Source organism: Canis lupus, chromosome 2 (genome assembly GCF_048164855.1).
Source record: "Canis lupus baileyi chromosome 2, mCanLup2.hap1, whole genome shotgun sequence".
In the NCBI taxonomy this organism is placed as follows: Eukaryota; Metazoa; Chordata; class Mammalia; order Carnivora; family Canidae; genus Canis; species Canis lupus.
The window spans coordinates 53,972,584-53,999,207 of NC_132839.1; the positions used below are offsets into that span (position 1 = coordinate 53,972,584).

Sequence of the window (26,624 nt, forward strand, 5' to 3'; positions counted from 1 at the left end):
GCATTTCAGCTCCCTCCTCCCCCCGCTCCGGCACGGAGAATGAAGGCCTGAGTGTGTGTATGTATGTGTGAATTGTGAGGGGGGCGGGGAGGGCGGATTTGGAGGCAAGAGAGACCTCCTCCCTCTCCCCTCACCCCTTCTTCCCTGGAGTCTTTGCTCCACAAAGGATCTGGATTCTGCTGCGTGTCTGCCAGCTGGCACACTTTGGCCTCACGGCTCTGCTAGCCATAGCAAAGCTCGCTATGTTGGTTCCCATCTCTGGGTCTTTGCCTGGGCTGTCCCTGTGCCATCCTTCTGGTAAACTCCTATTCAGCCTCCAAAACCCTGCTCAGGTGACCCGCTTTGGGAACCCCCCTGGGCATTGAATGGCGGTCAGGGTTTAGGGTGGATGCTCGGTGTCTGGTTGGTCCTGTGAGCTACACTGTAAACCCCCTAAGGGTACGAAGTGTGTGTTACTCTGACCAGGGTGGTGGCTGGCGGTAGGAAGTGGGGAGACCTAAACTGCTGTGGAGGGAGGGAAGGCTTGCTTGGCAGGGAGGAAGGAGGGCAGGGTTGGGGTAGAGCCATTGGCTCAAAGGAGCCTTCCCCTCATTCTCCCACCCTGCCTGAGTGCCCTTGTAATGGGACAGGGTCAAATGAAGGGCACAGTTTTCACAATGGGTGTGTTTCTGGGATGGTTGATGTGAAGTAAGGAAGGGCCTTGGAGAGAGACCCCAGCCCAAAAACTGAGCCTGGCAGGGGGCACCAAGCTGGGGCAGCCTCCAGCACCCCAAATTCTTCCTCTTCAGGCCGGGATGATTTTCCTTGCATTGTGGGTGGCAGCTTGGTGTAGGAGGTCAGGACTGCGGCAGGAGGCCAGGCCTCTTGGGTCCTTTTCTCCCTCAGATTGGCCCTGCTGGAGCATTCATACCCATTCTACAAAGAACACCAAGGACATTTATTCATGGAGGCTGCCGTCTGCGTGGCACAGAGTGGTCTGGGGGACCCAGGGAGCAAGGGAGGTGCTGGCTGAGGGGCAGGCAGGGAGTGGAAGAGCCCAGCAGTTGGTGGCTGGCCTCTGAGTTGTCTCCTAGGAGGGCCCGGATCCACTGCCAGCTCCCAGTCCCTCTCCTGCCTGCTTTCCTCAAGATGTGGCCACCAAGACCACTGATGGCAGGCCTCCTTGCATCCAGAACCTGGCTTGGATGCCCATTTTGTCTATAACTCTTCCTTCTCCATTCTCAGGCAGGCCCCCTGGGATGAAGGGGAAGGGAAGGGAGGCACCCTGGGCCAGGCCATCAGGTGGGGTGCTGCTCGCCTTGCTCTTGTGTCCCCAGCTTGGTCAGCACCGCTCCTTTGGGAGCACCAGGACAGTCTGTGGAGCCTGCAGGGAGAAAGCCAAGAGTAGCGGGCCATTGTAGGGTCCTGCTATAGATCGTTGGGCACCTTTACCTTTTCAGGACAGGGTGGGCTTTAGAGGCAAGTGATCACAGCCTTGCTCTTCTCTATCCTTAAATCCTGACATCCTCTCCTGCCATATCACTCAGCCTTTTGCCCCAGACACAGCTCTTTCCAAGCTCTGGCCCCCAAGGGGATCAAATAGTGCTACTGAGGCAATGGTAATGACCTGCAAGGACCCCAGTTTCTCCACGTGTACTGTGTGGACTCAAAGAGGCTGAACTTCTCTGAGCCTTAATTTTCTCACTTAGAAAGAGGAAAATAGTTGCACCTGTCATGTGGAGCTCTCTGGAGGGTTAGATGCAAAGGCACAAGAAAGGGCTTGGTGCATTCCACAGAGGAGCAAAGAAATGTGAGCTGATGGGAAGAAGAAAGGAGGTAGAAAAGGAAGGAAGAACTAGCCTGAGCTGATTGGGTGGATAGAGCCAGAACTGTCATTTCCACTGGAAATTGGGGCTCTGTCTCTGGGTGAGGAGATCCTCAAAGTCACAACCAGTAAGCAGCAAAGCCAAGTGTGTAGCCAGGTGACCTATACATTCCTTCCTGGTCAGAGTGCCATCCACATATTCGTGTGCCTGCTAGGCTTGCAAGGAATCTGATCCTGAGGCCACCAACCCTTGTGTGCCCACTCCAATCCAGGCAGGAGGGGTGGAAACTCACATCCTCATGTCTTATGCTTTCTTTTTGCCCTTTTGGTGGTGGCATCCAGTTCTTAGAGCTGGCCCGCCCCACCCCCGGGGGACAATCTGCCTGTGCTCACCTGCTTCTCACCTGCCCCGGGAATTTAAGGTTCTGAGGGCTTGAGGGTAGAGTCCTCAGGATGTAAGACCGTGCTTTTCGGCTCCTCAGGCATCTGCAGAGAGAGGACGGCAGCTCCAAGGACTTTGTCCCAGGCCAGGCGGGTGTCCCTGGTAGAACTAGAACAGCCTGGGCAAGACTTGAGCAGCGTATGGTGTGTGGCGAGCGCCACCTTGTGATCATTGTGCAGATCGCATGCCGAAGAGCAGGGCCGTCTTTTACACAGGTATCGTGTCCCCTACACCGGGTTAGCCACTGTCCAGGGTGCTGGGGCACTGCGAGGACGAGACAGGGTCCTTGTCCCACTTAGAGCAATGGAAAAGCATTCAGGTGATGAGCACGGTGACAGTACGATCTGTAAATGCACACAAGGGGCTCCTAACACGCCTGGGGGGAGGGAGATTCCGGTTGTGCTGAACCCACTTTTGAAAGATGAGTAGTAGTGTGCCAGGGAGAGGCAGCATGGCAAACTCCCACTGTAGGCAGGTCCAAAAGTGAGGTGGGGTGAGACCTAGGGGACGCCGGAAATGGATGGGTAACTGGAGTGGGGATGGGGTGGATCAGCCTTGTCTTGGCTTCAAGGCTTAGATTTGATCTTAAAGACCTCATCTTGGGACACCTGGGTGGCTCAGGGGTTGAATGTCTGCCTTTGGCTCAGGGCATGATCCTGGAGTCTCCGGATCAAGTCCTGCATCAGGCTCCTTGCGTGGAGCCTGCTTCTCCCTCTGCCTGTGCCTGCCTTTCTCTTTCTCATGAATAAATAAATTATATATACATATATACACACACACATATATATACATACATATACACACATTTAATTTATTATACGTATATATACATATGTATACGTATGTATATGTATACATATATGTATACATATATGTATATAATAATAACATACATATATGTGTGTATATATACCTATATCTATTTCTTTTTTTTATATATCTATTTCTATATCCATATCTATACCTCATCTGAGGTCCTGGGGGACATCTGTCTCATTCTGTCCTCTGGAAAGCCACCTCATCTCCCAGGTAAACCACCCAGTTCCAGGGGCTGAGGGGATGACCTGATGGTGGCTCACTTCCACTGACACAGAATTAGATCTCCAAATCAAGCACCACTGAATGGTATTCAGCAGATAGAAGGTGTGAACTTAGAATAAATGATAAAGATCAAAACAGAACCACGAGTGAACTTCTGTGTATGGGAATTGGTAAGATTTTTTTAGTTTATTTATTTCATTAGTGTTAGAGCCATGTGATTTCTTTCTTTTTTTCTTTTTAGCAATGTTTTTCTTTTTTTTTTTTTTAAAGATTTTATTTATTCATCATAGACATAGAGAGGCAGAGACACAGGCAGAGGGAGAAGCAGGTTCCATGCCAGGGGCCTGATGCGAGACTCGATCCCGGGACTCCAGGATCGTGCCCTGGGCCAAAAGCAGGCACTAAACTGCTGAGCCACCCAGGGATCCCCAGCCATGTGATTTCTAATTGTGGTGTTTAAAATAGTTTAAATTCTGGCTGTAAATATGGGATGAAAATGCTGCTAAAAAGAAGAAAGTTTATTAAGAATGTAATAACATAGAATATTATATAATAGACAGCAGGATCCCAAATTGGGCAAATACTCTCTGCTGTGTAAGAAAAATCTGGGCAGATTATTTTTTTTAATATTTATTTATTCATGAGAGACACAGGCAGAGGGAAAAGCAGGCATCCTTTGAGAAGCCTGATGTGAGACTCAATCCCAGAACCCCAGGATCACAACCTGAACTGAAGGGAGATGCTCAACCACTGAGCCACGTAGGCATCCCAATCTGGTTGGATTAAAAAAAAAAAAAAAGACTAGAAGGACATATACCCAAAATATTAGTAGTCCTTAAATGAGGGTGATGGGATTTCTTTCTATTTTTTTCCCTATTTCCAGATTTCTCTTAATGGGCTTCTACTTATTTTATAATAAAAAGATAATTTAAAGTGAATGAATTCAAAAGCATTATTAGTTATGAACATGAAATTGGTTTGTAGTTGGATATCAGTGAAAATTACTTGGAAAACTTCTGGTGTAGTTTTAAAAATAGCCATATGAAAGGCAGCAATGGGCAGATCTTTGTCATGGGGCCACAGACATAGGTGAGGTCATGAGGTCATGAGGAGAAGGAAGTGCAGATAGCTGTCACCCCGCACCATCTAACGCAGGTAAACATCTCTAACAATGATCCCTCAGAAGGGGGGCCTGCCTGAAGTCACAGAAAACCCAAATTGTGGCATATTTTTAAGGAAACAGGGGCACTTGGGCAGCTCAGTTAGTTAAGCACCTGCCTTTGGTTCAGGTCATGATCCCGAGCTCCTGGGATCAAGTCCCTCATTGGGCTCTCTGCTCAGCGAGGAGTCTGCTTCTCCCTCCTGCTTGTGCTCTCTCTCACTCTCTCTCTCAAATAAATAAATAAAATCTTTTTTTAAAAAAAGTTAAAAAGAAACAGAGTTCTGTGACACCCTACTACTTTCTGCTTCTAGAACAATGGTTCTCAAGTTGGGTTTCTGTACTGATACTTCTCTGGATGCTTAAAGCAATGGAATGTCACAGAACCCCATTTCTAGACCAGAATCATCTGGGAACTGATGACTAAATTGAAATTCTGGGTGCCTGGGAAGCTGCATTTTTACAAGGTCTCCAGGTGGTTCTTATGAAGTCTGAAGCTGAACACCACATCGTGGTTCTTAACCTGGGCTACATATTGGACTTACCTGGAGAAGCTTTAAAAAAAATTTATAATGTCCAGGCCCTAATCCCAGACCAATGAACTCCAAGCCTCTTGTGGCTGAGGCCTGGGCTTGGAGTGTCTTTAAGGCTTCCCAGGTGATTTCAACGAACAGGGAAGGGCCATGGTTCTCAGAGGTAGGTGTGGTTTTCATCAGAGACACGTGGAGGGCTTGTTGAACCATAGTGCCGGGGCCCACTCCTGAATTTGGGATTCAGGAGATCTGGGCGAGACTCAAGAATCTGTATTCCTAATAAGTTCTCGGATGCTGCTGCCGGGGAGCACAGGGGACCACACTTGGGGAATTATTGCTCTAGAATAAAGCCTTCAGCTCCCAGGAGACACAGCCTCTGGATGGAGGAGCAGGGTGATGCAGGCTCTGTTCCCAACCCTCAGCTTCTAGTCCCTTAGCAGCCCGGCTGAAATGGGCAGGGTCTGTGGAGAATTCCATATCTCCCTTTGTGCAGATGAGCAAGTCCCTGGAACTCACCTCCCAGTAGATCGCATCCTCAAAGCAGTTCTCATCAGCAGGTTGTCCCCAGAACGGTAATTTCAAAATAATCCCTAGAGAGAGTTGGGAGTTGCACGAGGTCAGGAACCCCTTCCTCTCAGCCTACCCCGCCCTTTCCCGTTAGCTAGGAAACACCACACACACACAACCCAGTCCTCCAGCCACAAGTACAGAGGATTCCTGGGAGCTCTGATCTGACATCTGGTACATGCTCTTGGGTGCCCAACCCATAGCAGCCCCACCTTCTCTGGCCCAGCCACTTCCACTCACCCACGATGATGCCGCCCACCAGGGCCATGGCCAGGGACACAAAGAGTCCAGCAGCCTGAAACTTGCCCTGCATGCTTGGGGTCCGGTTAGTCTTGAATCCATCAAAGCCAAAGGCTTGGGTAAGCCTGGGGTGGAGATCGGGATAGGTCAGGGCTCCACAGAGAGGCCAAGAAACCACTTGCAGTCGCCCCACAAATGTGGGTAGGCACCAAGGCTCCATAAACCCTGGCCCTGAACCTTCCCATGTGCAGTGGACAGATCAGATGGTCCCTAAGACGCTTGAGGAAGAACAGAGGTTGGGGAGAGAGGCCCATGGACAGTGGTTCAGATTGGGGAAGGTTAGGGATAGAGACACTCTGTTGGACCCCAGAGGAGCAGCAGGAAGGAGGAATGAAGGACAGAGGGAGCTCAGGCTCCCCTGCACCTCCTCCATACTTACCCATTTACTCCATACACATCAGTGTTGGCACAGGATGCTGTCACAGCACCTACGATAGCGCCGATGATGCCGGGGATGCCATGCAGGTTGTGAATGCCACATGTGTCCTGGACCCGCAGCCGGGACTCCAGGAATGGCTGGATAGGAGAGACAGGTATTGCTCAGGCCCTGGGCTGTGGCAAGGGTGTGGGGGAAGCAAATACATGGAGCCCCAGGATTCTCCAGCCTCCAGCCCCTTCCCTAGGGAGCCCCCCACCTCCTGTCAGGAACATAGAGGCCCCCGGATTCTCCAGCCCTCAGCCCCTGACCTGGGCCCCTCACCGTCAGGTACACAAAACCCAGGGTGGAGACAATGCCGCAGATGAAGCCAACGATGAGGGAGCCATAAGGCATGAGCATCATTTCAGCCGCCGTCCCCACGGCCACCCCTCCTGCAAGCGTGGCATTCTGGATATGCACCTGGGTGGGGCAGGCAGGGTGGGCTGGGGCTCAGTCTTCTCCCAGAGCCCAGCACACTCTGTGAGTGTGTGTGTGTGTGTGCGGGTGCATATGTGCACATGTGTGCTGCACCAGCAGTCTGGCCATTTCCCATGGGCACAAATCAATGTACTTGTGTCCTTGCAGGTGAGCCCTCTTGGCATGTCTGCACGTTCCCTCTCTATCTGTATGCTCAGGCGTGCACGTCTGACGGTCCCTACACGCATATATGCTGACGTTAGGACCTGTGGGGCCTACGTGCAGAAACGCCCGCGCTGACATCTATGGACATACAACAGGACCAGCTGACTTTCTCTGAGGCCCTACCGGCACCAGGTGCTATGCTGCCTGCCATGGGAATGATATCAGTACATTTCTACAAAAGCCCAGGAGGTAAGAACAGTTCTCTTTGGATGTTTGCAGAGGAGAGAAGGGAAACCACACATCTAGCAAGAGGCAGAGAGGTATCCTGATTCAGGTCTGTGCGGAGCCAGAGCCCTTGACCTTGAATCTGTTCTGTGTCCTTGTCAGCGTGTGTCTGATTCTCTTCCCCCTGATGCGTGTGTCCCTACCTCTCTGTGTGGTGAGTGTCCAGTGCATCGAGGGGCTCATGGCAGCATCGTGGAATAACAGGTACTCCTGGCAGTGTTCCAGCACACATATACCCGTGTCAAGAAGCTAGTGTCAGACTATGAAATATAGAGGTGGTCTTCTTTTTATAGAAAAATCTATCAACTCCTATGGGGCTTGGCCCCTCCCCACTAGTGACAGAACAATCTGTCCAAATGGTGTGAGAGGGAGGACACTGTGAAACCATACCCCCCTATAAACCTCCCCAGGGGAGTGGACGGGCATCAAAGGAGTTCCCTTTCTGAGTATATGGCATGGGGCAGGTGAAGGCAGCTTTAGGAAGGCTGAGGGGCAGGAAGCCCGGGTGGCTCAGCAGTTTAGCGCCACCTTCGCCCAGGGTGTGATTCTGGAGACCCAGGATCAAGTCCCGTGTTGGGCTCCCTGCCTGGAGCCTGCTTCCCCTCTGCCTGTGTCTCTGCCTCTCTCTCTCTATGTCTCTCGTGAATAAATAAATAAAGTCTTAAAAAAAAAAAAGGAAGTCTGAGGGCCAATGTTTGGAGGATCCAAAGCCTGGCAGAGGGGAAGTGCCCCTGACAACCCTACTGGGCAGGTCTGATGGGGTGCTCAGCCCAGAAGAGGTGTCAGCACCCGAGGTGGGGAGAAGGAAAATGAGAAGGAAGAGCCACTCATCCAGGGCAACCAGTGTCACAGAATCTGGGAATCTGGCTCTAGGCTCTGCCAAAAACTAGCTATGGAATCTGACCAAATAATTTCTCTCCAAAACTCAGTTTTTTCATCTGTAGGATGGGTGTGATAATCCTGATGCTGTCTGCCTCACAGAGTTGCTGGTAGAGCCTGATGATCAGTGCCCAGTGGGCTCAGGTCATACTCACACCTTCCCCCAGAGCTCTCCAGGGTACCCCCCACTGCTCACCATGTCCAGCTTGCCTTTCTTGTGCAAGGCACTAGATAGTGCCACTGAGGTGAGCACGCAGGCTGCCAAGGAGCAGTAGGTGTTGATGGCAGCTCGGTGCTGGGCGTCTCCGTGATTGGACACAGCTGAGTTGAAGCTGGGCCAGTACATCCACAGGAAGAGGGTGCCTGGCCAGACCAGACAGGGCCCGTGGGCCCAGGAGGTGTTAGATGGGACCCACAGAGCTCAGGCAGACATCCTGTCCTTAGTTCCAGAGATGTCATTATGACTCACACGCCCCAGCAGTTTCACACCCCTGCAGCTTTACTCATGCTGTGGAGTCTTCCCAGAACATCCTCCTCGCCTTACTTATTATTACCTAACTTCCACTTGGCCCTCTACTCTGCTCCAGAAAGTCTACCCTGGCCCCATAACTGGGCTAAATGCCTCCCACCCTACTCCCATGGCGCCCTGAGGGAGGATCTTTTTCCCTACTGCAGGGAGATTATCTGGTAACATTGCCATCTCTGCCATCACCCTGTGAAGAGCTCCTTGAAGGCAAGGCTGGGTTTTAGGAGACCAGAGTGGGTGGTTGATATGTATTCTCTGGAATGAACGGACATAGAAAGTAGGAATTCACACCTTATACTAGCCTAGGGGATGGAGTGACCTGTTCCTGGTTACCACTTCGTCTGCTTTGTGGGATGCTAGGGAAAACAGGATGAGAGACCAACTTCTTCCAGCCCCATAGGAAAAAGGGACAAACATCTGGGATCCTCAAGGTGTATACAGGCAACACTCTCTGCCCTTTCCTCAAAGGGAACTGCCTTCCACCCACCAGACCATGTGGGGATCAGGTGTAATTATGGCAGCCTGAACTCCTCATGGAGACCCTCACCCATTATGGTGGGTCTCACTCCTCATGGTGATCCTCACCCATCATAAAGGTCCTCACCCAGCATGGCAACCCTCAGGCATCATGATGGCCCTTATCCATCATGGCCATCTTCACCCATCAAGGTGGCCCTCAATCATTATAGCAGCTCTCACCAATCATGGCAAAGAGGTCCGAGTGGTACACAGAGCTCTGCCTCTCCTTGCTCTGATGTAGGCCGGGTCGGTAGAGGATCCAGGTCACTGTGAGCCCAAAGTAGGCGCCAAATGTGTGGATAGTCATAGAGCCCCCTGCATCCTTCACCTGGGGTACAGGGATTTGTCAGGCTCTTCTCTCCCTCCCCTCTATTGGTACTTTCTTTCCCCTCCCCCATGAAACACACACACACACACACACACACACACACAAACACACACACACACAACTCCATCTGTCTCTGACTCCAGAAGCCCAGGACCCCCACAGACCAATTGGTTGGGAAGGGGAGAAAGTGGGGATCCCTGAGCCCAGGCTGTGAACCTGTCGGCAAAACACCAGAGCATCTTCACCCAGCAGATGGCATTGCGCCTAGATGGGGAAATACGGCTTGGATGCTCCATCACAGAGTGGGAAGAGGAGAAGCAGAGCTAAAACCCAGGGCCGCCCCCTACCTGGCTTGTCAGCCACTAACTTCCACCGTATCTTAATTCCTGGGAGCCCTTCCCTTCCTTCTGGGCCTCTCCTCTCCACATTTCTTCCCCCCCAACCACTCCCAACCCAGCATCATGCCATCTACACTGTCACTCCTCATCTCTCCAGCATCCTGCTACAGTTCTTGCCCTACACCTCCCAGCTGTCCTACCCCCACCCGCCTACCCCATCTCCACACTCCTCCCCTCTGTCCCCTGCAGTCAGAGCAGACAGATTGGTTTCTTCCTCCTCTGTCCCTTCTATGCCTCAAGTACCTCATTCACAAAGTGGGGGAGATTGCAGTGACTTAGCAGGGCTGTCTGGATGGTGAAAATAAACTCGTGTAAAGCACCTGGTGAGCGCCTAGTACCCTGCAGGTGCTTGGTTGACCTGGCCTTCCTTCCCATGTCCCCACCTCCCCTCTTTATAGCATCTTCTTCCTCCCCACTCCATACCAATCTCGGGGGAAACTCTCATCAGAATCACACTCGCTCCTTTACTTTAGTTGGGGAAATCCTACCAGAGAGGTAAGCATGTTGTCCAGGGTCACACAGCTAGTTGTGGAGTTAGTGGTTGATGGAGCTGGGTTCCCTGGTTACCAGCCTGGCAGGTGCCTCTACTGGCTGTGGGACCTGGGGTAAGCCCTTTGACCTCAGCTTCCTCTTTTGTAAAGTGGGAGTAATGATTGCGCCTATCTCAGAGATGAGGATGCATGAGATCAGCCATGTGACTCATTCAGAGCAGGGCCCAGGCAAAGGCAAGTGCTCCTTACATGTCAGCAGTGATTGTTGTATTTTGACTTGGCACAGAGACAGGCCCAAAGGCTGTCGTGCATGGAAAGAATTTCTGTAGCAAGCTGAGAGGATTTTTGAGGGCCTCTTCACTCAGGTCCAAGATACTACATTATCAGCCTATTTCAGATAATGCCCATTGGCCCCACTAGCTTCTTTCTTCTCCACACCTCCCACGCCAGCCAGACCCCAAGGCCAGTGTGCTCAGCTTCTTTATATCTGTCGAACTACCACCATCTCCTTGTACTACCCCAGTCCCTGTCCCATTATCTCTCACAGGGTGACAAGGACAGCCTCCTAACTGGGCTCTCTGCTCCCAGCTGTTCTCCTCACCACAGCCAAAGCAGCATTTCCATTACATGTGTCTGACCGTGCTGCTCCCCTGTCTGAAACCTTCCATAGCTCCCAATGACAAAAGTTGAGACTATTTAATGCCATCTCCAGGAGTCTTGATGATCCATGCTCCCCCCTCATTATCCCTCCAAGCCTTTCCTGCTCCCCCCTCCTCCAGCCAGGTGGAGCCACCAGAGACCAGAGACCTTTCACAGTGGGCCTCCCTCAAAGCCTATGCACTCACTGTTCCCTCTGCCATACTCTTTCACCTGGTTATTTCCCACTTGACTTCTAGCTTTGACATATCTTTCTCCAGAAAGCCTCCCTGACCTGCCCTGCTGATTCAGGGATCCTCCCTCTATGCCACAGAGATCTGACCCCACTCCTCATCACACTGCATGGTTACTGTCTATTTACTTCCTGGCTCCCTCACTAGATTGCGAGCTCCTTGGAGTCTAAGTGAGAGGCCTGCCCACCTCTGTATCACAGTGCCTGGAGCATTACCTGCCATGCAGTCAGACTCCAAAATGCATTTACTTGACAAATATTTGTTGATCACTTATTAGGCATTGAACTAGGTGCTGGGGATACAGATGGTCTGGACAGATCAAGTTTATTGGAGAAAGAGAAACATTACAAAGAAAATAAACCAAGTCAATGTGAGAGAGAGTGACTAGGGGTAGGGGGGCCAGTAAGATAGAGGGCAACACTGTGGGGTGGGGGGAGAATCTGGGAGGGCCTCTCTGAAGAGGTGATATTCCATCTGAGACCTCAGTAATGAAAACAAGTGAGGGATGAGCATTACAAGCAAAGGGAGTAGCAAATGCAAAAGCCCAGGGGTGGAACCAAGCTTGATGTGTTGAGGAGCAGACAGCAGTGTGTGGCCAAAGCACAGAAAGATGAGGAGAGAGTAGATTATAAGCTTGGAAGGAAAGGCTAGGGGCAGAACATGTGAGGATTCATAGCAAATTTGGATTTTACTCGAAGTAAAATTTTAAAACCACTGGAGGGTTTTAATCAGGAGAATGGTCTTACATGCATTATTGACAGGCCTCCATGGAGATTGGCCTGAGGTAGTGAGTGGGGCAAGGATGAAGATAGGGAGATGAGTTAGGAGGATGAGATATGGTGGTTTGGGCCAGTCTGGTAGCTGAAGAAAATGGCAAAATGAATGACTGAATGTAGTGTGACCTAAAAGAAAAAAAAAAAAAAAACACTTCTACTCCTTGTGGGGGGTGGGAATATTCCAGGCAGAATCCAAATGTAGAGGAGTTGGGGGCTAAGAAATGGATGAAGTCCCTGAATGGGTGGCATCCTGCAAAGGTGCCAAAGATGTATCTGAGCTAGAGTCCGAGGTCTAAGGTGCCCCTTACTTGGGCCATTGAATTGGCCAAATTCCAGGGGAATGATTCCTGCCATAGTCCATGTGAATGTCATCTCTGGAGTTGTGCAGTGTGCAACCTATGCAGCTGTACATGTTCACTGTGGCCATTCCCTTACAGATCTTCCCTTACAGATGTGCTCCCCCCCCCCCAATACACTGGATCCAAAAAAAAAAAAATACACTGGATCCTTCTCTTGGCAGAGCAGTCTGGGAATGAGGTGTGTGTGTGCTCAAGAGCAGGTACAGGAACACACATTCTTTCCATCCAATATGCAGGAAAGAGAAAGGAGGGAGAAAACCACTATAGGAGGAACCGCTGCTTTGCCCAGGTGTTGGACTGATTTGCTGGGTGGACCACCATCCCTGTCCAATAAGTGTCATCACTCTCCCTTTAGAGATGAGGAGACTGAGGCTCACAAAGTTAAGTGACTGGCCAAGGTTGAATTGAATCCAGCTCACATGCCTCCCAAGCCCTCTCTTTCTTTCCTTCCCTGCTGTTACCCCAAGTATCCCCCCACCCAGTTCTGAGCCCTGCTCACCTCTAGCAGATTGAGGAGGATAAACTCATTCACCGAAAAGAGGGTCACTTGGAAGAGAGTCATGATGAGTAGCTGAACAGGGCTGACTTTGCCCAGAACTGCCCCGAAGGCCACACAGACAGAGCCCACGCAGAAGTCCGCATTGATGAGGCTGTGGGGAGACAGGTCAGGGGAGGTGCTGAGGCAACAGCAAAAAGTGGCACTCCAAGTCCCCAGGTTGAATCTGGACGTTCGTCGTCTGTGAATTTGGGCTCATGGCTTAACCTTTCTGAGACTCAGTTTCATGGTGTGATCATGAGCATATCACATCTTAAAGCTACTCTAGGAATGAAAAGAAATAGCACATGAAAGGGCCAGCACAGCAGTGACCATACCAGATGCCATACCCTTCCTCCATGGCCCCCATCCCAGTGCTCCTTGCAGGTAGCTTGTGTTCAGGGCACCTAGGTCGTCTGGCTGCTGTTATGGAACATGCCCCCATATTTGGGGGCTTGCCCTGTCCTCCATCCTCTATATGCTCTTCCAGAACCTCTTCTGACTCCCTCCTCTTTCAGGAAATCTTCCTCGATTCTTCCATGCAGATGTGGTCTCCGCCTCCAGACCCTTATCTCTCACTCTATACACACCTCTCCTGCTGGCTACCAGGCCCCTGCTTGGGTTTGAGCTCTCATGACCTCCTCTTCACCTTACCTAGGAGAGAGGTTCTGTGTCCAGGGAAGAGAGAGAGAGGCCCTTCTGCAGGAAGTAGGGAGCTGGGGGCTGGGTAGAAGGGGGTAGGTAGACCAACAGAGAGAACAGAGGTAGAGGAGCATCTTGGTTCTCCTTAAGTCTGGACCCTGAAGGGGTGGTGGAAGGGGAGGAGAGTGGGGGGTGGGGGTGAATGGGTGACTTGCACTGAGGGGGGCACTTGATGGTTTGAGCACTGGATGTTATTCTGTATGTTGGCAAATTGAACACCAATAAAAAATAAATTTATTATTAAAAAAAAAAAGTCTGGACCCTGAAAGCCCAGCTGGGCAGCAGAGGGTTGATGAAGAGGCGGACATCCAGGTAGATGTCATGTAGCCAGATGAGACCCTGGTTCCATCCACATGGAAGGCCTGCCTAATCCAGTCCTTCTTGGGCTCAGCCAGTAGCAAAGCTGTCCTGGATTCCAAGACAGAGTCATGAGAGTCGTTCATGGAAGTGGGGCAAGGTGTGTAGGGACAGTAGAGGCTACTTTCTCAACCCATTCACATCCAGAGGAAGGGCCCCTTGCCCCATGCTGAAAGGTGTGTGTGTGTGTGTGTGTGTGTGTGTGTGTGTGTGTGTATGAAAGAGAGAGAGAGAGAGAGAGAGAGAATCAGGAGCGAGAGGTGAGAAGCCAGCTAATTGTAGGGCCAGGGTGTAGAATGGGGGCTGCTCTGTCGGGGTCCCTCCCAAGATGAGGATATTCATTGGAACATCTCCTCCACTATGAGCCTTGTTTGCTGCTGAATGAATCATGGCAGTTACTAAGTGCCAGGCACTGAAATACCCTTGTTCAGTACTGCATATGCCTTCCTGTGCCATGCCCAAACCCGAGGGGACAGGTACTATTACTAGCCACATGATAGGGTTGGAACAGAGAGGCTTACTAGAGAGGCTGAGTTATTTGCTCATGTTCCCATGACTGTAGCCAGAAGACCATCTGACAGAGGTGACCTCAGAAAGAGAGGGAGAGGCCCGTACTTTGGGCCATCAGCTGCCAGGAGATAGAGGTTTGCCTGTCACATCTCAGGAGGTCCCCAGAGGCTCGGGGAGAGCCTGCACAGGGCATCCCCCTACAGGTGGGACCTGGGGTACTTTTCAGCAGGGCAGAAGCCAGGAGGAGGGTCTGGGGACAACCGGGTCATCCAGGCCTTAGCACAAGAATTGGCTCCAGCTCAGTGGCTGAAAATCAATTCCCTGAAAGCCAATTTGCCAAAACTCAATTTGTCAAGTGACCAACTTGCCAAATAACTGATTCACCAAAAACTCACCAGCTCATAAGTGTATGATAATTCCCTTTGACAATTTTTAAAAAGTCGTATACTTTTGTTTTTCATTTAGCCACAGCTCTTTTGCTTGGGTGACAAGGATATCCCAGGTGTTTCCATACTTTAGGTCTCGGGCTTTGAGACTGAGACTTTCTTGTGTGTTTTGAACTGCATGGTGATATGCATGTCAAAGATCTTACATACAAAACACTAACTTACTGGTTCTAACACATCTTCTATCTAGTCTTTTTTTTTTTTTTCAGTTTCAGTTTCTCTTAAGTCATGGCTTCACTGATTGGCTTGTGTGAAGTAATATCTGGCAAGTATTTGGCAAATGTTTTACGTTTCAGACACCTGGTCTATGATCCCCGGTGGGTGCCCTCTAAGTGACAGCAGGGGTTTGCACGTTGAACGTGGTTTTCTCTTTTTCTAAACACATCCAGCAGGCTAAGGAGTGTTCATTTGCACATCCGCCCCGCCTCCAGACCCCGCCCCGGGCCTCGGGGCCCGCCTCTCACCCTAGCCCCACTCCACCCCTTCCCCGCCCCCCAGCCTCCGGCCCGGCCCGGCCCCGCCCCCTCGGCCCCGGCCCCGCCCCCTCGGCCCCGGCCCCGCCCCCGCTCACTTTTCCACGCCCACGCGAATGTAGCCCCGGTAGTAGGAGTGGAACCAGCCCTGCAGGAGCAGCGCCCACTGGATGCCGAAGGCTGCCAGCAGGAAGTTGAAGCCCACGGAGCTGTAACCGTAGCGCTGCAGGAAAGTCATGAGGAAGCCGAAGCCCACGAAGATCATCACGTGCACATCTTGGAAGCCTGTGGGGAGAGCGCAGTCCGGGGTCTCGGTGACCTAGCCCTCCCTCGCCCTGGGTCTGGGCCAGCGCTGCCTGGCGCAGTGCCTCTGTCTTCCGGGGCCACCGACCCCCCAGGTTGCCTCCGGAGCCCCCTCCCCACCTCTGCCTGCATCTGGATCCCGGGGCTAGGTGCAGTCAATGAATAGTTCTGCTGGCCATAGAACAGCCACTACCCCTATCTTGTCCTAAGGACCTCTGGAGGGGGCTGGGCTGGGGGGACCGAGGTGAATCCCCCACACTTTAGACCGCTTGTTCTGATGCCAACAAATGCCTGAGCGCTCCCTCAGGAGATAACAGCCTCCTCTCTCCACCCTCACCCAGGGTGGAGGTGGGCAGCTGGGCATTTGAAATTGGGGCCGGGCTGTGGCTCACACCTAGAATCTAGGGCCTAGAACCCAGACTCTCTGCAGCCTTGCTCCTCAACTCCATTTTTTTAGTACAGAGAAGTTAGTCTCATCTGGGCCTGAGTCCCTGAGGGGCCAAGCACATGAGTTGATCACCTCCCTCAACCCACGAATGTCACATTCCACCTCCACCCCCAGCAAGTGCACTTTCTTGCACCACGAGACCCGAATTTGGATCCTAGTTCCTCCATCTGGCAGATGACTCTGGAAAGTCAGGTAACATCCTTAGGTCTTAGTGCCTTCTGTAATACTTTCTCACAAAGCCTGCAGAGATTAAATGTGGATGTGTGGGTAAACCACCTAGCAGTGTCTGTCCCACTTGCTCAAAATGGACAAGTGTCATTATTTACTGTTGCTTTATTTTTATTTATTGTTACTTAGGCATAGGCTAACTCTGAGTTTTGTTTTTTTTTTTTTTTAAGATTTTATTTATTCATGAGACACAGAGAGAGAGAGAGGCAGAGACACAGGCAGAGGGAGAAGCGGGCTCCGTGCAGGGAGCCTGACGTGGGACTCGATCTGGGGGCTCCAGGATCAGGCCCTGGGCCGAAGGCAGCACTAAACCACTGAGCCACCTGCGCTGCCCTAATTCTGAACTTTTCTACAAATTCTAGAGTCCCAGAAAATAATAGCCAAGTGCTTTAGGAAACAGTTACAAAAATATAAGGCCGTAAGAGGAACTACAGATGCCACAGGAGCCAGATTGAAGGTTTCCCACTGCCCAAATCTGGGACGATTTGAGCACCAAAATTATGTACTGTAATGAATTAAAAGCATTACGAAATAGGAACTCAGAATAGGAAAAAAATGAGATCATGGGGAGGGCTCTTGCTTGGAACAGAATGCTGAGGGCCAGACAGTTAAATGTGGAATGAGCACTGAGGTTGGAAAATCGTGATTTTCACAGTAAAGATTCCATCAGTGGGTGCTAAATCCAGGGAGAAATTTTGATGAAGAGCAGAACATTTGCATTGTTTTCAAGAGTCTCCCTTAGATGTGAGTTGCAAGGGATTGAAAAAAAAAAAAACCCAGAAATTATGGAGTGGAGAAACAGGACTACATCTTCACTGGGTGATCAAAATTAACGTCACCAATGAGAGACAGGTGGGTATCACGGGCCTTCAGATGTGATACTCTGAAGAAGACGTATCACCTGTATGGTCTTCCAGCCCAGCAGGCATTAGCCCCATCTACTCACGAGGAAGCACCAAACAGTAAAACGTCTAACAGACTGTTAGAAAGGAGGGGGGTGGTGAGGCTGTCTTCTTGAAAAATGTCAATGTCGTGGAAGACAAAGAAAGGCTGCAGAAACATTCCAGGTTAAAAGGAGCTAAAGAAATATGCCAAGTACGTTCAATACCTAGCTCCAAACTGGATCCTGGATTGGGCAGGTGGCATGCAAGGAGAGCTGTAAAGGTGGTTACTGACCCTTACTGTAGGGTCTCTGCCTGTGGCCTTGCCCTGCCTGGGATGCTGCTCCTGCAGCACAGCCAATGACCTCTATTCCTGCAGTTCTCAACAAAGCGTCAGCTCATCACAGAGGCCTACTGGACTCTCTAGTTTAAAGTTGGTTCTCCCCCTCCCAGCCCCCTCTTCCTTCCTTTTTGTTCTTTTTATTTTATTTTTTATTTATTCATGAGAGACATAGAGAAAGGCAGAGTCACAGGGAGAGGAAGAAGCAGGCTCCCCATGGGGAGCCTGATGCGGGACTCGATTCCAGGACCCCGGGATCATGACCTGAGCCGAAGGCTGACGCTCAACCACTGAGCCACTCAGGTGCCCCCTTTTTTGCTCTTATTACAGTCTGCAGTTGGGTATGTTTGGCCCGCTAGAGTGGTAAATGCCCAGAAGGCGAAGCTGTGCCTGTTTTCCTCGGCCCCATTGTCCCCAGCACCTGTGAGAGTGCCCTGGAGACTGTAAAGATCTGTGAATGAATGATGACTGTTGTCACCTCAGCAGTACCCAAGGGTGCCAGCTGAGCAGCAGTCAATGAGCCCCAGGTAGGATTTCACGGGCAAGAGAGGCTGCAGGTTCTCTCCAGTCTGACACCTCCTGCCCACGGGGGCAGATAGCCTGGCTAAGGTGGGGGCAGCAGTGCTTATGCTCCAGCGGCCCTAACCTTGCCTGTTCCCAGCTGCCCCTTCTGTCCCCCCATCTCCACCCCGCCCCATGGCCCCCTTGGCTAGTGGCCACCTGGAGGTGGCTTAGGGGAGAGGCGCTGGCACACTGCAGGATACGTATGGGTGGAGGGCATACAAGCTGGTGCAGGAGAGCCATGAGTCTCACCCCAGTGTGGTGCCCTGAGCTGCTGTCTGGAGGCCTGTGCAAATTTGCAGGAACAAACAGCAGCTCAGTGTAGGTTTCACGATGCATGCAGCTGATTTTCGTGCATTATCGCGTTTTATGGTTTATCACGTTTCCAACTGTTGTGGGGGAATCTGAGCTAATGCGTGTGAAGCACCATACGTGGCATTATGGTTATTCTTGGGAAGAACGGATGGGTGGCAGACTGGAGGAGAGGTGTGAAAGAGGGAGGTGACATTTTCAGACTACAGTTCCAAGCAGTGGGGATAGGAGCTGGCAGGAGGGCAGGGCTGCTGCTAATAGATGCAGGGAATTAGGAGCTGGTTGTAGGGGGGGGCTGGGTCTAGTGCTGGCTTTGGGGTTCAGAGGACCACAGTGGGGAGGGTTGGGGAGTCGTGAGGGGTGGCAGGGCAGGTGGAAGGAAGGGAGGCTGGCTGTGCGGGGTGGTGCGGGGACCTGAGACGGGGCAGGCCCCGCAGATGGAGCTGTGACTCAGAATGTAGGCACACTGATGGGGAGACAGCAGTCGAGAGCTGGCCTGCCTTTGAAGCTAGCAGGCCGGACAGGGAAGGCAAGGCGCTGGCAGGGGGTGGGAGGAGCCCCTGGGTAGAGGAGTGTCACAGAAGTTTGGTGGCAGAAAGGAACCATATGGGCAGGGGCTGAGGGTGGGTGTGGTGGGTGGGGGGTACCTCCTGGGGCATATCTGAAAATTCAGGGCTGACTCCCATTCTCAGTGCACGGTCCCTGCCTGCCCTGTCTCGCCAGTTCTCTGACCTCCACAACTCCCGGGTGTCCTGATGTCTCTCTTTGCCTCTCTCTGGGGGTGTCTCTTTCTCCCTTGCTCCCACCTCAGGCCCACAGACACCAGCTTCTCTCTCCTTGGGCACCTCCTTGTTCCTTCGCTTGCTCCCTTTCTGCTTATCTCCCAAACTGGTCCTAATTTAGAACCCCAACCTACTACTTGATTAATTAATGTTTTATAAAGTTTGGGGCTACCTAAACTGCGTTTAGTAGTCATGGTTTGAGGATCCCAATTGTGTGACCTTTGGGAAGGACATAATCTCTCTGATCTGCAGTTTCTTTTTCTGTAAAGTGGGGATAGTACTTGTGCTCGGGTAGTGCTCACCCCAGAGCTTCGTGGTGCACATTTAATGACTTCATCCAGCCCTGGGTATAGGCCTGCCTCTTTGGCAATCGACCAATTCACTATTTCTCTTTTTCTCGAAATTTCAAGTCTCTCCCTGTGTTTTGCACTGAGTTGGCAACTTGAGTGGAAGTTGATGAAACACCTCCCCTTCTCCCTCTTTCCCCACCTTGGGGTGACACAAGCAGCCCTGCTCTGCCCAGAATCTGTCCTCTCAACCTGGAGACCCAATCACCACCATCATGGAGCGCGGCTGGCATGCTGGCTTGCAGCCACGAAAGCTGCCACCAGGAGGCACCAGCGCATAGCTGTTCCACTCTTCACCCCTTGCTAGCTCACACTCTCCCCTAACTCCAGGATGGGTCCCTAGTGAAAGGAGCATCATCTCTGAAATCTGAGGACAAAGTTTCCCATGCTGCTGGATCACAGCACCCTCCTCCACCCTGCTGCACCAGAACAGAAAGTGGTGCCCTGCCTGGTGCAGCCTGGTGCTGTCTCCTTCCCCTTTTTTGTAGTCCAGCCTAGCCCAGCCCAAACTTTCTTTGAGGCCTCCTGGCTGAGTCCCTCGCTCCCCCAAGGCTCTGTGCCTACCTCCCCCACATCTCAGAGCCAACCACAGAACCACCCCATCACCACACAGTCTCCTGGCGATGGCGCAGAGGCCAGAGGCTGGGGGGGAAAGCAGGTGGGCTGTGGGGTGGGATGGCTCAACCAGTCCCTGCCTGTGCCCCTGACACAATGCTGAGAGTCCTGGGCAAATCTCTAACCTCCACTTCTGACACCACAAGATGGAAAGAAATGCCCTGCCTGACAGAGCATGCAAAAAGCACTTGTAAGTGGGGAGAGCACAAAGGAATTTAAAGGCTATCATCGTTGAAACTAATATTCAGGGAGAGGTTCTTTGGCCCTATCTCTAAAGAGACGCTAGGCCTCCACTCACATACCGTCGGTGTTGGAGCACTCACTCCCCTCTGAGGACACTTGACACCAGCATTTACTGTCCCTTCACTTCATGCCACCAGATGTTCCCCACCAGTCACCTGCCATCTTCAATTTTCCTGGAAAGCCAGTGCATTAAATAACATTCCCACTTCATGGATGAGCACTGAGGCTCACTCCACTTAAGTGATGGACCCAGATCCGCTTAATTCCAAAGTCCATGTTACATTGCTCTCTGCTTGTGGGAGAGCTTGTCCTTTATTAAATGGAGCTGAATCTGAGATGCAGTTCCCAGGATTGCAGAGTGAGCCTGGCTGCTGTGGCCTCACGAAACAGTCTTTCAGGTGTTGAAACTATGGCATCCTCTGCCCTGGGTCATCTCCTAGAAAGGTGTCCTGTTCCTCCTTCTGCCAAGTTTTAGGATCTTAGACTCCGATGGCTCCTCCTCCTCGGGCCAACCCCCGCCCCCCCAACACACACACACACACACACACACACACACACACACACAGCCAACAGCCACATAGGTCCCAGAGCAGCAGCCCATGAGGAAGCTCTGTGTTCAGCAGCCAGTGCCTGTAGCACAGGCTTCTGAGGGCACTGCCAGGGCAGGTCCCCAGCTGGCTCTGTGCCTGCTGCCTGCCAAGGGGCCCATGCCTGGGAAGCAGTCCCAAGGCCTTTCTGAGCCCCAGCCTGAGCCAGTCGGAGCTGGACTCCTCTGGAAACCAGAGATGCCCAGCAGGCTACACTAATCCCCTGGGTAGGAATGGGGCCCATGCCGGTATTATGTTGACAGCTAAGACCCAAGAGCCCAGAAGGTACCACAAGGGTCTGACCTCATCTCATGCCCCTGGGAATTGCCACACTGGAGCCCACTTGTGCCGAGAGGCTATGTGCTCTCTAACTCCTGACCATAACCACAATGACCAAGTGGACCTGAAAAGGATCTGGCAAGAGGAGAGGGGGAAGATGAGCCAGGATGAAGGAGAGAGGTCTAGGAGCCCAGGGTCCTACTTTGGCTCTTTGGTTTTCTAGCCACTCCGCCTCTCTGGCCATAGTCTCTTTGTCTGTAAAATGGAAGTCCCAACAGTGCCCTCCTTGTGGAGTGGTGGGGGTGTCAAAGGAGAGAACACATGCCTGCTATCTTACATTGTTCCACTATTTGCCAAGGAATCCTGAGGCCAAGGGTCTCTCCCTGTACTTCTCTCCTCTCTGTCACTTCCTATGTGATGACCAAGAGCTTCCTAGCACCCATAGGGGAAATGGCAGGAGAAACTCAAGCCCTCTTTCATGGCTGGGGCTGTCTCATCCCCCTTAGCAACCTCCCTTCTTTCCCTTTTGCAAACCCTACCCTTGGGCCACTCTGCACCACTCCCAGCAGCCTGCCCTGCTTCCCCCCTCCTCACTGTTGCACCTCCTTGCAGGAAGCTGTCTCAGATCTCTTCTGCCTAGAGAAACTGACACCATTGAGGACAGGGTATGGGGATGCTCTCGATGAGTCTGGGAGCCCGTTGGGGTCAGAGACCCAGGATGCACATCCAGAGTGGCCATAAATCTTGGTCTGTTGGAAGAGTCATGATTTACATCTGTGTCCTGGCAAATTAATACTAGCACAACTCCCTCACCTCATCACTCTCAAAAGTGTCAATTGAGAAATTATATGGCCACCCTATAGGTAAGCGATTGTTGAATAAATGAAGGTGGATGTGGACGGAGTGGGGATAGGTACTGAGGAGATGTGAGGACTGCACCCCTCTTTGGGGAGGTTCTGAGCTCCTATTATTTTAGGGCTTTGAGACTTTCCATCATTTGGATTCATCAAAGAACCTATTAATTATCGAAGCCCATGGAAGACCTTGCCTCCCATGCTTTGCTGAGAGGCTGGCTTTATGGCTAAGAGATAAGCAAGAACGAGAGCAAAGGAGTGGAACTGGCAAAGGAGGACCTCAGGCTTGCCTGCCTCTTCATTTGCTGGGTCAGTCCAAGGAGAGTAAAGGGGTCCGTGAAGGGCAGATTTGGAGATAAATTCTAAGGCTACAGCTGTTAAGATCTGTTAAAACATGACCCTGAGTGGAGCCCAGTAGAGGCTGTGGTCTCAACCAGCACAAGGCACACTGTCCTTCTGTCACTTCCCTCCTTCTAGGCACCATATTTCTCTTATTGTAGACTGTGTTGGGTTAGCTTTCTGGCAACCATTTAATATGGCTGGCTCCCACTGAGTTGGCATCCCCCTCACCCTTGTCTTTATTCATGCAGGTCGCCGTCTTGAATGTATGCAGTTATTTGTTTGGATCTAGGTAAAATGTTATTTCTGGAGGTAAAGACTCCCATTACTGAGGGAGTCTAGGGAACGCTAGTTGGCATAGGTGGCTGTTGCTGATAAGCTTTAGAGTCCCTGCCGAGACTAACAGTCCACCACCATGTGAGCACCAACAATTGGAATGAATGTCATCAGCTGCTGGTATATGGCATGGAAAATCAGAAAGCGCAAGGGCATGGAAAGAGCCCTGGGCTAAGACTCTGGAGGTTGGGCCAACCTGAGTGACCTTGAGCCAGTTTTTCCAACTCCTGAATCCTAGGGCATCTGTGCTTTAGTGCTTCTCCAGTAATTGCTCCATTAGGACGTGAGGGCTCCATGGCCAGCACCATGGCAGAGCTTGACAGGCACTGTGTCACACCAGCCTCACCCCAGCCCTTTAAGGCAGGTGCTCTTATTGTCTCTCTTTGACAGATGTGGAAATGGAGTCTTGGTGAGGTGGACACGTGCCTAAGGTCACCCACCTGGTTAATGGCAGAACCATGACAGAAGTGAGGTCTGGCGATTCCAAAGCCATGCCCTTAACCACAGCACCACAGACACCAGAGAATTCAGGATGTTGTTCTTCCTCTCCAAGCCAGAAGGGGGTGGGTGCCACCATCCCACACATGCCTCTCCACACAGCAGGACTGGCAGGTCAACGAGCCATCCTGCAGCCTGTGACATGGGACCTACCCCCTTCTGTGGAGAGTACGGGCACAGTTGGACAAGGGAGCCGGGTTCACTCCCTGGTTGGTGACTGAGATGGGACTCAGGACAAGTAGGGCTCTATGCCAGGGAGGCTGGAGGCCTTTGATGGCACCCCCAGTGAGCTCCCCCTGGTGAGTTTTCCCTATTACCTGAACACAGGGAAAAGGAGTTGGTGCACATGTGGCCACTTCTCAAGCGTGCTCTGCAGAGCCTGGCGGGTGCCCAGGTGGGGAGGCCGGGTGGGGAGGGCCAGGGGGCTGTGAGCAGCTGCCTCCTCCACCCTGCCCGGCCCACCCACTGTTCCCGAGGAGCAGCAGGCCCCGCAGGTGCGCGGTGAGGCAGAGCTCGGCCCCGGAACCTGCCTCCGGGAACCTGCCTGCGAGGTGGCCAGACTTACTCGGGTAGCGGTAGTAGAATTCATTCTCCATGTCGCTGGTGGAGTTCTCAGCCTCCTTCTTGTCGATCCAGTGGGGATCGGCATCCATGTCATAGCGCACAAACACGCCGAACAGGACCACCAGGGCCACCTGCAGGAGCAGGCAGGTGACCGGCAGCCGCCAGCGGAGATTGGTGTTCCAGACCATGCTGCGGGGGGCGCTGGCCAGGGAGGGCGGCGGGCACTTCGGACCGACGCTCGCAGGCCGGGGAGGCTTATAAGACCCGGGCAGGGGCGGGGCGGCCGCGTCGGGTGGCGGAACAGCTGACCCGGGTGCGCCCGCGCGCTCGCCCAACCGGCAAGGGGACCGCGGGCTCGGGGCTCGCCTCCATCCCGCCCCCCAGCCTCTCCCGTCGGGGGCCCCGCGGCGGGAGCAGGGGCGGAGAGTGCTGGCAAGTGGGAGGGGATGGAGGCGCCTCAACCTCGGTGGATCTCCTCCGTTCCCCGCAGCCTGCCTTTCCCTTTTTGTTCCGCGCATCAGGATCCGAGACAGAAAAGGCCAGGTTATCTGCCTCCTACAGAGAGAAGAACGGAGGAATTCCTCGACAGCGCTCATCAGCATCACCAGCATCACCAGCATCACCACCATCCCTCCCTTTTACTGATCCCAAAGTTCCTACAGGGTACATGAAAAACCAACAAAAGTGTAAGAACCAGCATAGACCAGAGAAGCCTGGAAGAAGCGTGACAGTTCATACAATTGGTGAATTGTATCCTGGAACAGAGAGATGATGTTAGTGGAAAAGCCGGTGAAATCCACATAAAGTCTGAAGTTTAGTGTTGTTGTTGTTTTTTTAAGATTTTAGTGTTTATTCATGAGAGACACAAAGAGAGGTAGAGACATAGGCAGAGGGAGAAGCAGGCTCCCTACAGCAACGGGGAGCCAGATGCAGGACTCCATCCCAGGACCCCAGGATCACACCCTGAGTGGAAGGCAGACACTCAACCACTAAGCCACCCAGGTGCCCCAGGTCTGAAGTTTAGTTAATAGTTATTGTGCTCATGTGGGTTTTGTGGTTGTGACGACTGTACCAGGCACTTATGTGAGATGTTAGAAGGGGAAACAGAGTGCCTGGTAAAGGTGAACTCTGTATTGTCTTTGTAACTTTTCTGTAAATCTAAAATTATTCCTGAAAAAAAAAGGGGGGGAAGGTATTAAGAAATAGTATATATATTTATATATAGTCCTTAGCGGGTCAGAGAGTAGAGTGTGTGTGTGTGTGTGGGGGGGGGCAGTGTAGCCATCACCATAAAAGGAGATATAGATAGGATAGGAATTGAGAAGAAATACTCCAACCCCTACCTGTTCCCAGTTGATAAGGGAGCCACAGGTACACAGTCCCTGGGGGTTAGCTGCTCAGGACACAGGGCAGGACTGAGAAGGGCAGATCAGATACTTGGGGTGGAGATGGGATAAATGGAGCATAAACAGCAGGGGCCTTTAGACTTTCTTTACATATATATATATATATACACATATATATATATATATTTTTTTTTAGTTGAGCTTGATCAGGAATTATCTTTTGGTTAAGATGTGTGATCTTCAGGTGAAGAAACCAGAGGGTTTAGGTGGAAAAAAAAAATTTTTTTTTTTGGTTTAAGTGAAATCTATGCTTAGTCTATATTTTTTAAAAATAAATTTGATTTTCTAATTTTTCTTTATAAAAGGAAATACTCGGGGCACCTGAGTGGCTCAGTGGGTTAAGCATCTGCTCTGGTCATGGTCCTGGAGTCCTGGGATCGAGCCCCGCATCGCATCGGGCTCCCTGCTCAGAGGGGAGTCTGCTTCTCCCTCTGCTTCTCACCCTACTCGTGTGCGTGAGCACTCTCTCTTTCTCTCTCAAATAAATAAAATCTTTGAAAATAAATTTAAAAATTAAAAAAGGTAACACTGTAGAGATTTTGGAAAATACAGAAAGTAACAAGAAAACCAGCTGTAATTCTTCTACCTATGGACAACCCTAACATGAGACAGAGAAAGGGAACAAGAAATCCATACTGTAATACTGATATCTAGCTACTTTATCCACTTAGTATTTTGTAAACATTTCCTGTATTCTCATTCTTCTATACCATTTTTAATGGCAGGATATACCATGCCTTATTTAGCCAACCCCCTAGTGTTAGACAATGGGGTTCCTTTGGGTTTGTTTGGTATAATAAATAACCCTGTCATGAACACCCAGGTGTATAGGTCTTTGTATGGATTTCTGTGAGTTTCCAGAGGCTAAATTGCTTTGATACATGTTGCTAAAGGTCCTCCAAACAAAGCATGTGTGTCATGTGCTGCATGGCACCTGTGCACCCTCACCAACGCTGGATTATAAAAAACCACTGCCAGTTTGAATCCCAGATTTGTAAAAGCTGGGAGTGCCATGCAGAACATCTGAGCCTGAGCTCCTGATCAAGGTGCTGGGAACTCGGGACGCCTGGGCGGCTCAGTGGTTGAGCATCTGCCTTTGACTCAGGGCGTGATCCCAGGGTCCTGGGATCTAGTCCCACATCGGGCTCCCTGCGTGGAGCCTGCTTCTCCCTCGACCTCTGTCTCTGCCTCTCTCTGTGTGTCTCTCATAAATAAATAAAATCTTTAAAAAAAAAAGGTGCTGGGAACTCAACTGTGGTCCCATTGCACCCACATAGGCAACAGGGTGTCCCCCATTCCCTTAGCAAGAGAAGTAGCCGGCTTCAAGACACAGCCAGACATGGAGGAGCGATACTGGCAAGAGGGGCCATTTTTTACATGC

At 51.5% G+C, this 26,624-nt stretch overlaps 1 protein-coding gene and 1 long non-coding RNA gene across 2 annotated transcripts in view; one reads left to right on the forward strand and one right to left on the reverse strand.

Annotated features, from left to right (window-relative positions):
* Positions 1-501: 501 nt before the first annotated feature.
* The window catches only part of LOC140617907 (uncharacterized), a 71,998-nt gene continuing 45,875 nt past the window's right edge, over positions 502-26,624 (forward strand). Inside the window, exons 1-2 of the long non-coding RNA XR_012018058.1 lie at positions 502-2,461; positions 6,850-7,095. This is a non-coding gene — a long non-coding RNA (uncharacterized lncRNA). The remainder of the gene's footprint in view (positions 2,462-6,849; positions 7,096-26,624) is intronic.
* RHCG (Rh family C glycoprotein) lies at positions 914-24,118 on the reverse strand. Its single transcript, XM_072799761.1, has 11 exons — positions 23,839-24,118; positions 15,419-15,605; positions 12,797-12,947; positions 9,236-9,383; positions 8,207-8,373; positions 6,547-6,684; positions 6,226-6,362; positions 5,787-5,911; positions 5,496-5,569; positions 2,198-2,290; positions 914-1,363 (listed from the first exon to the last, which is right to left on the reverse strand). Exons 1-10 carry the CDS (start codon positions 24,023-24,025, stop codon positions 2,222-2,224), a joined length of 1,383 nt encoding a protein of 460 aa, XP_072655862.1. The 5' UTR covers positions 24,026-24,118; the 3' UTR covers positions 914-1,363; positions 2,198-2,221.

Coding starts and splice junctions, on each gene's coding strand:
- RHCG (XM_072799761.1), bottom strand. CDS start 24,025: ATGGTCTGGAACACCAATCTCCGCTGGCGGCTGCCGGTCACCTGCCTG. Junction 15,606..23,838: donor ATTCTACTACCGCTACCCGA/GTAAGTCTGGCC, acceptor CTCTCCCCACAG/GCTTCCAAGATGTGCACGTG. Junction 8,374..9,235: donor GGACCTCTTTGCCATGATTG/GTGAGAGCTGCT, acceptor TGGTCTGGCCAG/GCACCCTCTTCCTGTGGATG.